Source organism: Oryza glaberrima, chromosome 9 (assembly GCF_000147395.1).
Source record: "Oryza glaberrima chromosome 9, OglaRS2, whole genome shotgun sequence".
Classification (NCBI taxonomy): Eukaryota; Viridiplantae; Streptophyta; class Magnoliopsida; order Poales; family Poaceae; genus Oryza; species Oryza glaberrima.
Genome location: NC_068334.1, coordinates 20,416,107 through 20,431,930, shown reverse-complemented (window position 1 = coordinate 20,431,930; position 15,824 = coordinate 20,416,107). Strand labels below are relative to the sequence as shown.

Below are 15,824 nucleotides of genomic sequence, written 5' to 3'. Positions count from 1 at the left end.
ACCCTTATTTACTCCCATCTATCTACCGGCCGAGCCCGGACATGGGCGGCACAGAGAAGGGCAACAACAGGTGGCGTCCGATGGGAAGAGAGATGAGCTAGCGCCTGGTGGTCTCCTTCCTAGATGCGGCCAATGGCCTCCTTCCCCTTCTTCCCTCTCCTTCCCCAAATATGGTGGGTGGCAATCGTTGTCATCGATCTTGCCGACATGGCGCCCGACGGAGTGGGCGGCGAGATGACATCGACGGCACTGGACCACGCCACCTCTCCACTGCCGCACAGCCTCCCGAGCTCAACGAGGCCATGGTCGATTCTGGAGCGAGCAACGAGACTGCTTCGTGGTTGCCCTTGACTAAGAGCCGCCGTCTTGCTCCTCTCCCACGCTTGGAGGTGGCGACGAGCATGTTGGAGGTGGTGTCAATGACGACGGATTTGGACTTGGAGGAGCTGTCGACCTTCCAGAACCCCTCACTGGTCTCCCCGCCTCCCCCCTCTCCGCACGGTGAAGGTGGTGTCAACGACAACGAATTTGGACTTGGAGGAGCTTGCTAGCCTCCCCGCCTTCTCCCTCTTTGCGTGGTGTAGGTGGTGTCGGCGACGGTGGATTTGGACTTGGGAGGAGATCGCCGGGCTCCCCGCCTTGTCCCTCCCCACCCCCTAGCGGGGCGACCCTATTGACTTCGGCTCACCGGCAGAAAGAGGAGAGGTAGAGAGGGTGAGGTGGAGGAAGTGGGACCCACTGTCCTATGGGTCACACTATTTTTATCTTTTTGTTTGATTGACATATGGGTCCCGCATGTTTTGTTTTATTTTTTATTTTCAATTTTTCTCCTAGTGCCACCGCCATGTAGGCAGCATGTTAGTCAAATCGGGGGCAATACTATTGAGGGATCTCGTTCGCAGTGGTTTTGTAAGTTGAGGGATCCGTTTTATTTGGTATTTGGGTTGAAGAACAAAAATCGAACTCGCGGACCTAAAATGAACTTATTCCTACTGTAAATCTCTTAACTTTTTTTAACATACCACTATAAATGATTTCTGGTCTTGTACAGTGTACACCACTATATAGTTACAAATGAGCATTATTTTGTCTTCTATCACTTCAATTAGGCTTTTTTCTCAGTTATTGTATCATTTAGTTCAGCTGCGACCGCATTACGTTCCAGGCACCTTGAAAATGAACGTTATACAATGTACAGCAAAGAGATTCCGGTAACCAGCCATCGTTCAGCTGAATAACACTATATTAGCTAAATCAGGGAGAATGCATGCATTAGCATGGGAGTAACAACTTGTGGTTATATATAAGATAAATTGAGAAATCACGCTCAGCAAAACATGCTCTCAAATAAAGGGCATATGATAGAATCATTGCTAATGAACTATGAATCTCCGTGCCTTTTTTTTCCCCAGCTATTCATATCTTCTGTTTTAAGATGGAAGCTGCTCATATGATCTAAACTAATAAATTAATTACTATTGGCAGTAGTGTGAACAAGGCTGACACTGAGAGCTAGCGTTAGACAAACAAAAAGGATGTGTTGAGAAACAAACACTGTCACTTAAAAAACAGTACTACTAACGCATGGCTATTAAAGAGGAGGCGGCAAACAATATTTTCTCTCGAGCTAATGAAACGCTACTTGTGAGCTAATGAACCTTAGGCTCTAATTCGACTGAAACTCAGTTAAGATAAAACGACTGAATCCAAAAGCTTGCAGTAACGTAAGTACAATTCCAACATTTCATAGAATTTCCAAGGAGCAAGGGAAAAATTCAATATTTTCTTTCAACATATTTGCCAATCTTGTGTCAGGGAAAAGATCGATGAAGAAAGCGGTGTGTGATTGGCAGCAGTAACGAAACTTGACGATGGTGTATATGTACTAGTATATACTGTATACAAGTTCTCTGTATGTGCAAAGGCAGAGGAATTGCCAGATCGGTGCAAGGGTGTCATAGCTACTTGATGACCTCATAGACAAGGACTTCAGGTTGGATGTTGATCTCCCTGTAAAGTTCTAGTAGCTCTCCCCAGGTATCTACTGTCTGCAAATGGGCAAACGAAATATTCAGATCGGCATTAGGAGAAGATTAGGATTTCAAATTCAAAGTCTACATGGCTCAGTTATCGAAAGATATTTTACGAGTTATTTTATGTAGTAGTAACTAGGTAAGGAAAACTCTCGTGTTGTACAATAATACAGCTAGGTTCACCATGACAACTATTATTTTCACAACAATATGTATTCTTGTGAAATATGGTGTGGGAAAGTAGCCAGAGTGGCATATCTACGAGTTCAGAGTCAGAAACGATGAAAAATTATGGTTGGGAGGGGTAGTTAATTACCTTGACCGTCGTAGTGTCATACTTGAGCCACTTGTCGTCCTGGTCACGAGCAAAGCAGACATAACCATGCTCAACGTAGCAAATCTGCGTGGTTGGACAGATAGCAATGTTAAGCTAACTGTATGCACATGAAGTAGATTTTCAATACATGATTAGGCTTCTATAAGCAGATAATCCCACAACCAGTCTAATGACAGGATGTGTTGAAACAAAGTAGCAACATAATGTGTAGAGATTACAAAACATGGTTGAGGAATGGTATGCCGATGTAGCCGTTATCTCTGCAATCGATGCATTCAAATTGATGAGACAAATCGTTATAAGATATGGATGGAAATAAGAGTACTCCAAATATAGAAATGAGAAGAACATCAGGCATTTAGTTGGTCCCACAAGATTACCTAGCCATGGTACTTCTCCAATGCTTAATCAATGATATGTTCCAATTTAAAGTTCAGCAATATATCGAGATGACAGTCCATAGAAGTAATAATCCACTGTGTTGCTTCCGCTCCCTAGTATTCGCTATATGGACTATATATTCCTGCTCAAATTCTAGTCTTCAAGTCACACATAGGATTAATTGCCACACTCACTGCTAACATTTGGCAAGTTGCAGTGAAACATGTTAAATTAATATGTAACAAGCTACTGCCAAGGTATAATGGTGCCTAATCACTTCGACTTTTCACCTTTTAGAAAGTTGATAAAGGTTTATTAGAAAACATGGAAAACGAGAATGTGTTCAGCTGCCAGTAATACCATTTCTCTGAACACAAATTAGATAAGTACCATCTCTAATATCCTGAACACAAATTAAATAATACTCCCTCCATCCCAAAATAGCCATATTTCTATGTGAAAATATAAATAATAACATTTCCTAGAAGTATTACCTATTTTTTTTCTGAAAATATAAAAAAAAATAAACACCTCTGTATGCTCTCTTTGCTCAGTATCACTACCCAAAATCTGTGACAACTAAGAATTTAGATACAACCCAAACATCTCAAAGAATCCAAACACCACCAATAGTCAAGAAACAAAATAGCACCTCAATGTATAGAAATGCTGCATAAAACTCCTGAAAAGTATGCAAAACAATCAATGCACAATGGTTTATTGTTCCCCGTCTCTTCCGGATTACCTTAGTACATAATAATTATTTTGCGAATTATTGTTTTCAGTCCAGTGACAGTTCAATTCAGGACAAAAAAATGATTTATTGTGTACATACCACTGAGGCAAGACGGTACTTCGTTGCAGAGTGACCACCTATGTGAGGAAGTGTAACACCTTTGTAGAGAAGTGTAATGTCAAGGGGAGACCCAATGCCAAACAATGCTTCAGACAAGATAGCCTGGCTTCCATCGCTACCCAGCCAATCCTTCATAACTGAAACATGGTAGCAACAAGTTACACAATAAAAGGGGCATATGAAAGTAACACATGCAAAGCAATTAAAGGTGAATTTACATTTGTTTCACGTTGGTTTTGCTACTTCTGAAGGACAAGTATCTCACCTATTGCTTTTGTTGGGAGAAGGGTTCACACGAAGCACATTACTAGGCTATTTACAACATATTCTAACTTGCAACAAACAGAATAGGTTTGTTTCAAGTGTAGTCTCTGTATAGGGTGGAGAAAAAGAAGTGTGTAACATTACATGCAAGGCACTATTTAAACAAGAAAATTCACCTATTGTGAAGAAGTGTGGTCCCTTTGAAAGAAAACAACCAATTTGCTTGACACTCCCAGAACAGTTATTGCATCTTCTCTCCCAATCGGACTGATAATCCATTAACATTGGAAGCTCATCAAAGCAATTGATCTGAAGAGGACCAAGATAAACTCTGTCAAGTGTCAATACTTAATACATTCAAGAATATGCTTTCACGTCATTATATCCACTAATAAAATGTTGAAAGACTAGGAAAATACAGTGTGTGACACACCTTTGTGCTATGAGGTGAACTTGCGTCAAGTTTATGGAAAAGCAAAATATATTCTTCCCCAAACCACTCTCCACATCTGCAGCTCATAAGTTGCTTCAATCTTGTCCCAAAAAGACCAAGTGTGTACCATACACAATGTCTGCAGGGTGCATCTAATACAATTCTCATTGAACCAACGCACACAGAATTCTCAAACTTATCCAGACTCCGAAGAATAATAGCCATTATTTCAGATGCAAAATTTCTTCCAGCCTGCAACTGACATATTGCCCCAAGTTTAACCTTGTGAAGAAGGAAATATTTTTATGCAGCATCAAATATAACTAGAGGAAGGATTCAGATAAGTCTCCTAGGGTATTCCAACACTTCTAATTTATTTTTTTTAAAAAAAACTCAAGAAGAATACAAGTGAAAAGCGTGAGAGCAATACATCCAATTTTTTCATTCATTTTTTTTGTAAAATAACATCAACATGCAAACATAAAAGCAAAAAAAACTAAAATAAAATTGATTGCCAACATTGAAAAGGAAAATAATTAGTTTAAAGACATGGTTCTTGAGGTTAGAAATGTTCTGTTTTATGAACTGGAAACTATATTAAATCCATATTTAGCTAGAGAATAATCATATAGGTCTACAATAACCATAAATTAAGGGAAAAAATATTGGAAAAAGGTAAGGAAGATAAAACAAGATAAATTAGCAGTTAATCTCCTATGATGCCAATTGTTTGAATGAATTGGTCTATGAAGCTATAAGATGGTATTAAACACGTACCGTTTGAAACATATTGCTATCATTTACGATTCCACACAAAGTGGTCTTCACATCAGTTAGCAAAAGAACCGTCTTAGAATGTTCATTTTTCTCCCATGCAGAGAAGATCCTATATAATTTTTCAGCAATGCAGAGGTCCTCATGCACTATGTCAAAGGTAGATCGCCCCCTTAGAAATTCATTCCGGAAGTGCCTCAAATTCCACAGTAACTGTACGTGTTTACAATGAATTAGAAAAAAAAAAGTATACGGCAATGTATAAAGTCTGGTACAAATTTCAGCTACCTGTATTATCACATTCAAGAAATACAGATCTTCATCAGCATTGTTCTTTTTGAGATCATCAATGCTTTTTTGGTAGCAGGAAATGCTTGCAATTTCCTCAGTAGAGTGGTCAAATTTTCCTATTATAAGATTGCCAATCAGAAAAAAAAAATTATCTTGCTGCATTACTGAACATAATTCAGAATCGCTAACAGAATGTCTTAGTCTAAGAAACAAATGACTATACTTTTCATAGTAAATGGTAACATTACAAATATCATCATTTTTAATGTCCTGAAGCCGCTGTAGTACGTTTGGTACAACAAATGCACAGAACAAAGAAGATCTAAATCCATTAAAGATGGGTTGCATTGAAGAAGGTAATTACAAGAAAGCAATAATAAGCTCGCTGATAACAATAAAATGACATCAAAGTAAAACATAATATAAGGACTTTTCCTGTCAAACCTAGGTGGGGTCAATAGGTCAAATGGTCTTGCCCTCTAGGTAATGCAAAATGTTGCCTACAGTTTACCTGGATTAGACTAGATACTAGATAAAGAACATGTGCAATGGATCTGTAAAGACATTTCACACATAAGAGAGCGTTGGCAGTTAGATTAAGTGAACATGCATCCTTCAATTTCAATCAACTGTGCCGAAATTCCAGTAGCTTAGACAGTTTGTTTTTTATAACACCAAACTAAAATAAAACCAAAATGGAACCAAGTTCACATGACATCGATAATCTATTGGTTATCTGCTAAACTGGAATATTGACAGCACTGTGCTACAGCTAGAATTTCTACACATGTAGCAAAGTTCCTTTCGTTTCAAATGAAATATATGTACCTAACAAGTGTGAAGCAGTGTTTGCTGCACTGTAAATTTGGCCACTTAAACTGGGTAGAGAAGTTCTTTTCAGGCTGTCACATTTTAGATCTGCCTCCGTATTACCTGGTGTTGCATCCAGCTCGTTTCCATATTCCACCATTTCAGTTGGTGAATTTGACTTATTTTCATTTACTGTGGCACCATAGTCCTCATCTTTAACATGTGCGTCACTGCACCAAGGAAAAACTTTTGAGCTCTTGTACGTATTGGAGAAACAAAAAATGATAATCAGTAACGATACTAGCTATTTTTATGAATCTATCAGAGATCACAAACATGAAGGATCAAGAGGACCCAGACACAGTAAAAACACAATGATATAACGAGATGCAGCATTTTTAGATCATAAAGATGATATAAAGAAACGATGGTCTCTCACACGCGTGTATTTCAAAATGTAGACTGAAGAAATAGTTGTCATGCTGATCTCCAATCTCTATAAAAAACAAAATATTTCTTTATGTTGTCACAGAATTATGCACCATCACTAAATCGGGTATAGAATTACAAGATAATGAGGAAAAACAGTTCACAATGTTCAAAATACCTAGTAGCTTTCTAGACGGAAATTGACTGACACACCTCTCCTTATTTCTAAAATACTTGTTAAATTTTATCAGAGTGATGCTAATTTACAAGCTGACAATATGCATTCTTAAGTGGCTTACACAGTATGTATTCTTTAGTAGCTCACACACTGATAATAACCATCATCAGTTGCCCTTTTCTCTATTACATGGATCATTTGCACGTGCAAATGTGGATCTTAAAAATCCCATCATTCCATTGGTTTCTGAAACACATGCCCAACTGACATAGCATGTTCCCTGCTAAACAATATCTCCACATAACATGTTTCTATTTACTAACTATTGAAGTAGCCACATTACATGCACTTGTTCATTCTGAACATATGCTAACTTTAGAAACAACAGGGAGGTTTTCCACAAATAAAAAATGGGGAAGTTACATGGTTCAGTAAGTGAATCATTAGTGAAAAAAATACAAGTTTGTTGACATATTGGGCAATACATAAAAGAAAACAGATTGACAGTGGACAGTTATTAACTGAACTACTCTAATGGAACAATAATCCTGCTTGATAACTAAAAAAAGAAGCATTCATACCTTTGTTTATCAATTACATCTGTTGATGTGCCGTCTGAGCATGACAGCTGAAAGGAATTTCAGATGTTAGCACTTCAATTAAAGTTACTTAGCAAATACTATAAATATAGGAAAATAAACAACCGTAGTGTTCTCTGGTTTTTGGTTGGCTTCATCTTCCTGGACCTTGTTTGCCTGGGAGAGATTGGAGCCATCTTTGATATCAGAATTTCTGTCAGGGGCATCGGCAGTGTTAGGAATTACTGCATCCATATCATCAGCATTGTTTTCAGGAGCATCGGCAATGTTAGGAATTACTGCATCCATATCATCGGTATTGTTTTCAGGGGCATCGGCAGTGTTAGGAATTACTGCATCTATATCATCAGCATTGTTTTCAGGGGCATCGGCAGTGTCAGGAATTACTGCATCCATATCATCAGCATTGTTTTCAGGGGCATCGTCAACATTAGGACATACTGCAGCATCTCTGCCCTGGGCATCATCAATGCCATGACATACTGCATCAGTATTAGAAGCATTGCTACTGGAGGCATCAACAACATTAGGATGTATTGCATCAATATTAGCAGCATTGCTGTCAGATGCATCAGGAACATTGGGACATATTGCATCATTGTCGGCAGAATTGTTGTCAAGGGCATCATCGACATTAGGAAGTATTTCATCAATATTAGCAGCATAGCTGTCAGGTGCATCAGGAACATTGGGACATATTGCATCATTGTCAGCAGAATTGTTGTCAAGGGCATCATCGACATTAGGAAGTATTTCATCAATATTAGCAGCATCGCTGTCAGATGCATCAGGAACATTGGGACATATTGCATCATTGTCAGCAGCACTGTTGTCAAGGGCATCATCGACATTAGGAAGTATTTCATCAATATCAGGAGTATCAACATAAGGAAATACAACACCAATATCAGCAGCATTAACACTCTCACTGGCAGCCTTTTCACTCATGCGTTGCAGAAACCGTTCCTGTAAAGATAGTTGTAGATTTGTAGATCAGTACATAGTAAGAGTGAACAGATGGATAACTACACATAAACAAGAGCCTCCAGATATAAACATACCCATATGAAAACCATCACATGGGGTAAGATAACTACACGAAAATCCAGAACAGAGATTTCAAGGAAATCATGCCACAAGTCCCGGATTTCAGCACAAGCCTCATTAAACTGCAATGTGAAAAGTTTAGGCCAATAAATATAATTGTCAGAGCGAGAAAAATGCTGAAACAAGACCATGCAAAAGGGAAGATTGTCAAACCTCGGTGCTTAAAATGTCTGCGGGGGCATTCTTCAGCTTTAGCTTGATCTTCTCAAGGATTTTAATTCCTTCTGTGCATTTGTTCTCTCGTATTTCAGAAAATGGCCTTTGATCAGTTACGGCAGGTGGCAGAATCCTTTTGAAATGGAAGACATATTGCTCCTCTGAATCTTTATAGACAGTCATGTCATCCGAGAAATGATCACCCCGAGATGTATCGGAAATCAAGTTTGGATCTAAAACAGACAGCAGCTTCGGCCAGACACTCCCTTCCGGGTGCTTGTTGCGCATGTGTTGCAAGAGCGCATCAGTGTTCGGGATCTTCTTGCCAACACAATAGGGGCAAATCCAATACCTCCATGACCCGCTTTTCTGGACAAAGCTGAGTGCCTCAGACACGATCTTTGTAGCCTCGTCAATTTTTTCATTAGTGTAGTGTTGAAGCATCGAATTGAGTCCCACTGATAGAACACTGTCCCGCTCTTCGATTGTTAAGGATTGCATGTGATCTATGGCCACCACGTCAAGCTTCTTTTGTAAACGTCCAAACTCTTTGCGGATAGAAGCCACCCTATCTTCAGGTTTCTCTCCGAGCACAGATTTAACAGGTACGTCATCATCCCACGGATCAGCAGGCCACTCCATGGTGCTCGCCCGGATGCACTCAACTGTCATAGGAATATACATGCCCAGGAGAAACGAGAGCTTGGCGCGGAACATGGCGAGCACAAGCGAGGTCTTGAACTGACTTGCCACCTTGTCCAAATCGGCGAGGATGCGACTCAGAAACGTCCGGTTGTCGATGCCCGGGGCCATGCCTTGAGCGAACTTGAGGCGGATGTACGCGTAGATGAGGTGCGCGCGCGCCGAGTAGGGGTAGCGCAGGGCGACCTCCTTCGCTGGCTTCACCGCCTTGGCCACGCCATCGCTGTCGGCGTAGTCGAGCACGGCGCGGACATCGCCGGGAATGGACCTGTTGCGCACGTAGGACAGAATCTCGGGGCGGCGAGCGAGGGCCACCCTCCTCGCCTTCTCCACCCTGTCCCTGGAGCTGGTGGTGCCCAGGGCGTTGTCGTACGCGACGTTGTTCTCCGCGGGGTCGGTGGGGAAGGGGATGGCCAAGGCGCGTTCGATCTCGGGCTCCGCCTCGCCGTCATTGAAGCATCGGAGCCGCGCTAGCGCCAGGCGGACGGCGATCTCGACGCAGTTGGGGGCGAGCCGCTTGGCCTTGATGTAGAAGTCGCGCGCGGTGTTGCAGTGCGCCTCGACACCCTGCCTGTCCTTGGCGGCCATGGCGCGGGAGGTGGCGTGGTAGTGGAGGAGCCCGGCGAGGTGTGCCACGGCCGCGGACTCCGGGTGCTTGGCAGCGAGCTCGTCGACGCGGGCGATCGCCTCGTCGTGGCGGCGCGAGCGATCCAGCAGCAACGCCTCCCTGGCCTCCTTGCGCGGGCTGCTCGCCTCCCGCATAAGGCGATCCAGCTGCTCCGCAGCCTCGGCGTCCTTGCGCTGCTGCGCTTGGGATGCTCCTCTGCGCATCGCGCCGTGGGAGACAGCACGCAGCCGCAGGCGAGGTGTTCGTGGAAATGCCTCGCCCGACGCGATCGAGTCGGAGCCCTTGGAGGAGGAGGCGGAGGCGGAGGCGAGCGCGAGGTGTTCGTCGAAATCGCCGCAGCGGCGAGTCGGCGACGGGGAGGAGGTGGAGGTGGAGAGGAGGCGGCGATGGGGAGGAAGGTGGTGGAGAGGCGGTGGCGGTTGGTGGAAATGCGGGCGCGGAGAAAAAGAAGGAGGTGTTTCGGACTTTCGGTTTTTGCTTTTGCGAGCCGTTGCGTTCGGGGGGGGGGGGGGGGGGGGGGGGGAGGGCGATATTTATTGGGCAAGAAATTCGGTGCTGATGACGATTTTTTTTTTTTTTTTTTTGGATTTGGATATATACTCCGTGGCTAACTCGATGTAAGCAAGATTGACACCATAGCGAACGTGAGAATCTTGCGTGTAAATCACGTTTTGATTACCATATGCTAGTTCCCTCTAAAAAAAATTACCATATGCTAGTTTCTCTGATTGCTAGTTGGCATCCCAAGTTGTGTAATACAGTAATTATGTTTTTTGGAGTAGTAATTATGTACGCAGTTTTGGGGATTTTTCTGTAGGCACTTTGCTGACACGTACATATGTTTTTTTTTCCTTATCTGTTCCTGTCGCAATGGGTAGATTTTTCTGACAAAGGATTTGTATAAGTGTGAGATTTTTCTGAATTGGTAGGATCTAAAAGTCGATCTTTATAATGCCCTGCAATTTCTGTGTTTTCGTGTACAATCTTGAATGTGGAGTGGGTACAGATACTTTTGGACTGTTGAATGTGTTTGCTTCTATGAAACGATCAACCAATCTCCATAAATCAAACCAAAGTCTTAATTATCATATAAATCACTTTGGATCATAAATCAAACGAAAGTCTTAATTATCATGGCGCCAGGCATCTCCATGGCAACAAAATAGATATCACAAGCCCGCAAAGTAGCACGAGCTCCTGCCAGTGCTACCAAGGTTGTTTACTACTCCCTCCGTCTAAAAAAACTAAACCTCATATTAGACGTTGACATATTATAATATTACGAATCTAGACAATGTATCAATATCTAGTACGAGATTTAGTTTTTTTTGGACGGGGGAGTAGATGAAAAGGATACAAATCATTAGACATTTGCCAGGTTTTTCTGTGGCCTTCAAAGCTCAGACGAATCGGGAGGCTGAGCACTAACCCACTGCCTATCTATGTCAACTTCCTCAATACAGACTAAGATCTTGCAAAACAGTTGCAGCAAAGCGACAAATCTCTCATCATGTTCGGTACATTTGATTTTGACGGTCTTCAGGCGATCACACCAAAATGGTGATATTTCCCCATATGAGAAAGCTGGTTTTCTGTTCTTGCAATTCTCACACTCCTCCTGCAATAAGGAAAAAAAAAAGTTCCATTAGGTCCATGGCAGGGGCTAAGCGCCAACATGAGCTTATACCACATCTTGTTTAAAGTGTACAGTTCTCCCCTTTTATTTTCGTTCTTAGACACCGTTTGGATAATGGAAAGGGAAATGATTTTCCACCTATGAAGGGGTAACTTTGAATCCTAACCATCCATTTTCTCTAACTTATTTCATCCTAGCCCTTGATTCATTTCCCAATACCAATCCACTCTTCATTTCCCATTATCCAAACATAGCCTTAGGGGTTGTATTTTTCTCCTGCTTTATTTAATGATTTTCATTAAAAAAAACCAATCGCCAAACTAGAATAGAAACAATAGCCATAAGCTCAGCAACCAACCATATATCACAAACAAGCATTGGTTTGTTGCCCTTGCACGGTTCTGGAGTAAGATGCAGAAACAATTATGTACCTCCCCAAGTTCCACACAGAGCTCCTCTAACATTGGTGACTGCCTAAGGATACAACGTAGTGGATAAAGGTCAAAAGCCATGCACCAGTCACCAAGTACCAAGCATTTTAAGTTGTTAAAGACCGGGCATGTTGGTAAGCCCTCCTCAAACAGAGCCTGTGCACCCAAACAAAAAGAACAAAACAAATTATAGGTTAGATGTTATATCAAAATGGTAAAAAAAAAAAAACAATGGTAGTCTAGAAACAAACTTAACCTGAAATAGTTAAGGAGTTTGTACAAACCTCATATAGTGGAGCTATCAATTTTAGGTTTCTAGCATGTGAAAGGCCATGAAAAAAATGCAGCTCAGTTTTGACATAATGTTTAGGATAGAAACAATGGTATACACTGACTGAAGCAGTCATTAAGGATGACAAGTTCTCCAAGACCAAAGAATCATGTCCCAAAGGACCATTGACATTTACGTCGTCAAGGCACATTGTGAGAAGATTTGGAGCATTGATCCGGAATCCATTGTAAAATAAACAGCTGACGATCCGCAGATACTTGAGTGAACTTGACGAGATCGTTACTGAGTAGAAGGTCCAAACATCCAAAAGCTCCAGATTTTCCAGGGCAGGGCATGCATCGATCAATGGCCAAAACTGGCCATAATCAAAATCAAAATGTTTGAGCACCACCTTAGTCAGATATGAAGAAGCCAAGCTGAGGCTGGCATCAACAGAGCTACACAGTTCCGCACGCCCAGAGTACTCAAGCACAGCAACCTTGCGCTTGACAGCATGGTTGACCCACAAGGCAGAAAGGTAGTGTAGGGAAGAACGGAGACGGAGAGAGCGCAAGGGCACGCTGCTGTCCAAGAGAGGCAACGCGTGGACCGTGAAATTCTCGAACTGACCGTCGTCGCGGAAGTCACCTACGTCGACGTTGAGGCGAGGCATGGAGGCCCAGAAGTCGCGCCACCTCCGCGACAGAACGCTGGTGCGGACGGCGTCCAGCGCTGGCAAGAAGGACAGGACGTGGTGCACTAGATCATCGGGGAGGCAGTCAAACCAGTCCTTGCCGCTGGCACCGCCGGCGGCCGACGCCATGTCGCTCGTGGTCAGCATTCCGTCGAGCACGTTGCCTGCACCTTTTGTAGATGACAATAACACAAGAAGTAATTCTGAATCTCAGATCAAAGGAGGAGACGGGATCAATCAATCGAGCAAGGTTAATCGATGAAACAGATCGGACTACACCGTGTACCCAAATATAGCAGGGAGGAGTGCGCTCGATCGGCGTCGGGAAGGCGCGTCGTTCGCGGCGGGTGGCGGCGGCGGCGGCAGGGAGCGGCTCCCGTAATAGATATGGACCTCACCCGAGGCGGAATTTCTGCCCCAGCCCAACACATTATGGGCCGCACGTAGGCACAGTCCTGTTTCGGCCCAACACGATTGGTGCCGCACGGTCTGGTTACAAGCCCAATAAGAAAGGACCACGGCTGAGCCCAATTAGTCCATAGTAGGCCGCGTTGATTCCTGAACGGAGCATTCGAGTTTTTGTACAAGCGACCTACTCCACGGCTTAGTTGGACGGAGCATACTGGGTTCGGAGTTTTTGTACAAGCGAGGTTATTTTGTAGTCCGTCGGTAAAAATAAAAAAAAATATGTGTCATGATTTTTTTTATTAGAGAGTGTTAATAATTTACATACTATACTCTACAAGGTAAGCATGTTAAGCAAAGCAACTCTGCTTTGAACTAAACACCTAAATAAATACTCGAGTCCACTCTCCACTCCCTCTACGCTCTCCTCTAATCCCTGCAACAAATCCTCACCATCACTCTCTAAATCCTTACACGGATGGTGTGAGTGTGACGACCAATCGTTCCGTAGAAATCGTGACACGACAAACCATCTCCTCTTCTTCGTGTCCACGATTCTTCCGTACAAAGATGTCGCCACGCCCCGCAGGACGGCCACGGTGGCGGCCATTGCCTCCGACAAGGCCTTCACTGCCGGCGGCGTCTCGTTTTGAGCCGCTAGCGAACGCTTGCCGGCCACGACCTTCTTCTTGGCGTTCGACGCGTTCCTGGTCACCTTCGTCAAGCAGCGCAAGAGCCGCTGCGCCTCCGTGCTGGCGAACAACGACGTCCCGGCGGCGTCTCGTGGTCTCCGGCGCCGCGCGGACGTGCTGTTTGGGGGACGCGACGGCGTCCGCGGCGAACGGACGCGTCGAGCGCCTCCTCCTCCGCGGCTCTCCTCCACGGCGCGTCGTCGCCGTCGCGGCGGCTGCTAGTGGTGGAGGGGAGGCGGACGAGCTCCTCGACGCGGCCGTACGCGCCGCCGAGCGCCACGAGCGCCGACGCCGCCGGGGAGGAGCACGACGACGCTCGGAGCCTCTGCAGCTCGTGCAGGGCGGTTGGTCGGCAGGGCGTTGCGGCCTGGGCGCCGTGACCTCCTGCAGCCGTGCCGGCGAACAGGTTTCGACATGTTTTTGCGTTGGTTTGCGTTGCTGTGTGTCTGCGAGCGACAGCCGAAATCGAACTGAAAGTTTTTATGAACGTGGTGTGCCACCAGAACGGAAGTAGAAATGTAGAATGCGGGTTTGCGGGAAAGTAATTTCATCCAAAACCAATCAAGTAGAAAAAATGTTGTTATGATTTCATCCAGAAACATAACAGCAAATTTTTATGGAGTTTCTGGTGAGAGTTGTCAGAATCTGGGACATTTTGGGCACTCATATTTCCCTTTTTCTTTTTCTTTTTTTGGGTGGCACACATTAGCATCGGCGTTGCATCCAAGCAATGCCTAGGAGAAGGAGATGGAGATGCTTGCACATGTGTGCTCTGCACCAGGTGCCTGAACACCGATTTCAACTCTGCCGTTGTCCAGCTCCGCGCAGGCGCAGCTGCTACTCCATGTGAACTCCCCTAGCGCAAGTGCGCAACAACGTGTCGCATCGGCGCGATCCGTGTGGAGGGCGACCAAGCCGAACCGCCAAATTCGCGTACGTCTCGACCGTGCGACGCGGCTGCCGCGGCCACGGGAGGCATGCAGGCGACGAAGCAGAAGCAGAACGGATATAGTACTATCAGTGGCGCACCTCCACTCGATCCGGTGAGTCTGCGACTGATTGCATGCGTATTACGAATCTTGTGACGCGATGCACGCACTCTGGTGAGCACCAACTTGGCGGTAGTACCCGCTGGTCTCAGCGCTGGTTGGTTGGTTGGTTCGCGACTTCGCGCATATCTATGCATCGCGTGGCGTCTGCTCCGCGCGCTCTATCAGTCGATCACGGGTGCACGGGTGCATTGCGACCTGACAGGCTAGCTTGCACGACGATTTTTAACCAGGGGAGAGTAGTACCGCATTTCTCGATCTGCTGTCATTTCCTTCCGTTCCATTAAAAAATCAATTTAATACTGGATGTAATATATTATAATTTTATAAATCTGAATAAAGATATATTCTGATTTGTAATGCTATAATTTATAGATTGGTTTTTATAGATTCGTTTTGTATGAAATAGAGAGAGTAGCGACTATCAAGAAGCAGCGGAGATTCAAATATTCCTCAGCACACGTACTTCATTCTCTTGCTAGTGGGCTTGGTGCAAGGTTACGATGTCCCATGGGCTAACTACAGCACTATATATACCAATTTTCGGCCCATCAATCTTCAGGCCTTTATGGAACATCTCTGTTTGTTTTTTTTTTATCTCCTTTCGATTTTGCTATAGATTTGTCGTGTGATTTTTTCTCTCAGATTTGTCATTTTTTAGGCCATTC

The 15,824-nt window shown here is 44.0% G+C and overlaps 2 protein-coding genes across 5 annotated transcripts; both read right to left on the bottom strand.

Annotated features, from left to right (window-relative positions):
- Nucleotides 1–1,723: 1,723 nt before the first annotated feature.
- Nucleotides 1,724–10,466, bottom strand: LOC127784142 (uncharacterized). Of its 3 annotated transcripts, XR_008019446.1 has the most exons (13): nt 8,646–10,466; nt 8,447–8,554; nt 7,491–8,351; nt 7,368–7,414; nt 6,198–6,409; nt 5,367–5,485; nt 5,082–5,291; nt 4,305–4,562; nt 4,048–4,180; nt 3,587–3,744; nt 2,751–2,893; nt 2,350–2,630; nt 1,724–2,048 (listed from the first exon to the last, which is right to left on the bottom strand). XR_008019446.1 is itself a non-coding variant. In XM_052311337.1 (12 exons), the coding sequence occupies exons 1-12, from the start codon at nt 10,179–10,181 to the stop codon at nt 1,962–1,964; spliced, it is 3,813 nt and encodes a 1,270-aa protein (XP_052167297.1). In that variant the 5' UTR covers nt 10,182–10,466; the 3' UTR covers nt 1,724–1,961. The 3 variants fall into 3 exon arrangements, 1 of the variants encoding a protein (XP_052167297.1); XR_008019445.1 differs by having other exon boundaries at nt 2,350–2,893; XM_052311337.1 differs by lacking the exon at nt 2,751–2,893 and having other exon boundaries at nt 2,350–2,433.
- Nucleotides 10,467–11,114: 648 nt separating this feature from the next.
- Nucleotides 11,115–13,375, bottom strand: LOC127785057 (F-box/FBD/LRR-repeat protein At5g22660-like). Of its 2 annotated transcripts, XM_052312478.1 has the most exons (4): nt 13,297–13,375; nt 12,330–13,180; nt 12,046–12,201; nt 11,115–11,596 (listed from the first exon to the last, which is right to left on the bottom strand). In XM_052312478.1, the coding sequence occupies exons 2-4, from the start codon at nt 13,155–13,157 to the stop codon at nt 11,372–11,374; spliced, it is 1,209 nt and encodes a 402-aa protein (XP_052168438.1). In that variant the 5' UTR covers nt 13,158–13,180; nt 13,297–13,375; the 3' UTR covers nt 11,115–11,371. The 2 variants fall into 2 exon arrangements, with proteins under 2 accessions (XP_052168438.1, XP_052168439.1); XM_052312479.1 differs by having other exon boundaries at nt 11,479–11,596; nt 11,973–12,201; nt 12,330–13,360.
- Between the last annotated feature and the right edge of the window lie 2,449 nt (nt 13,376–15,824).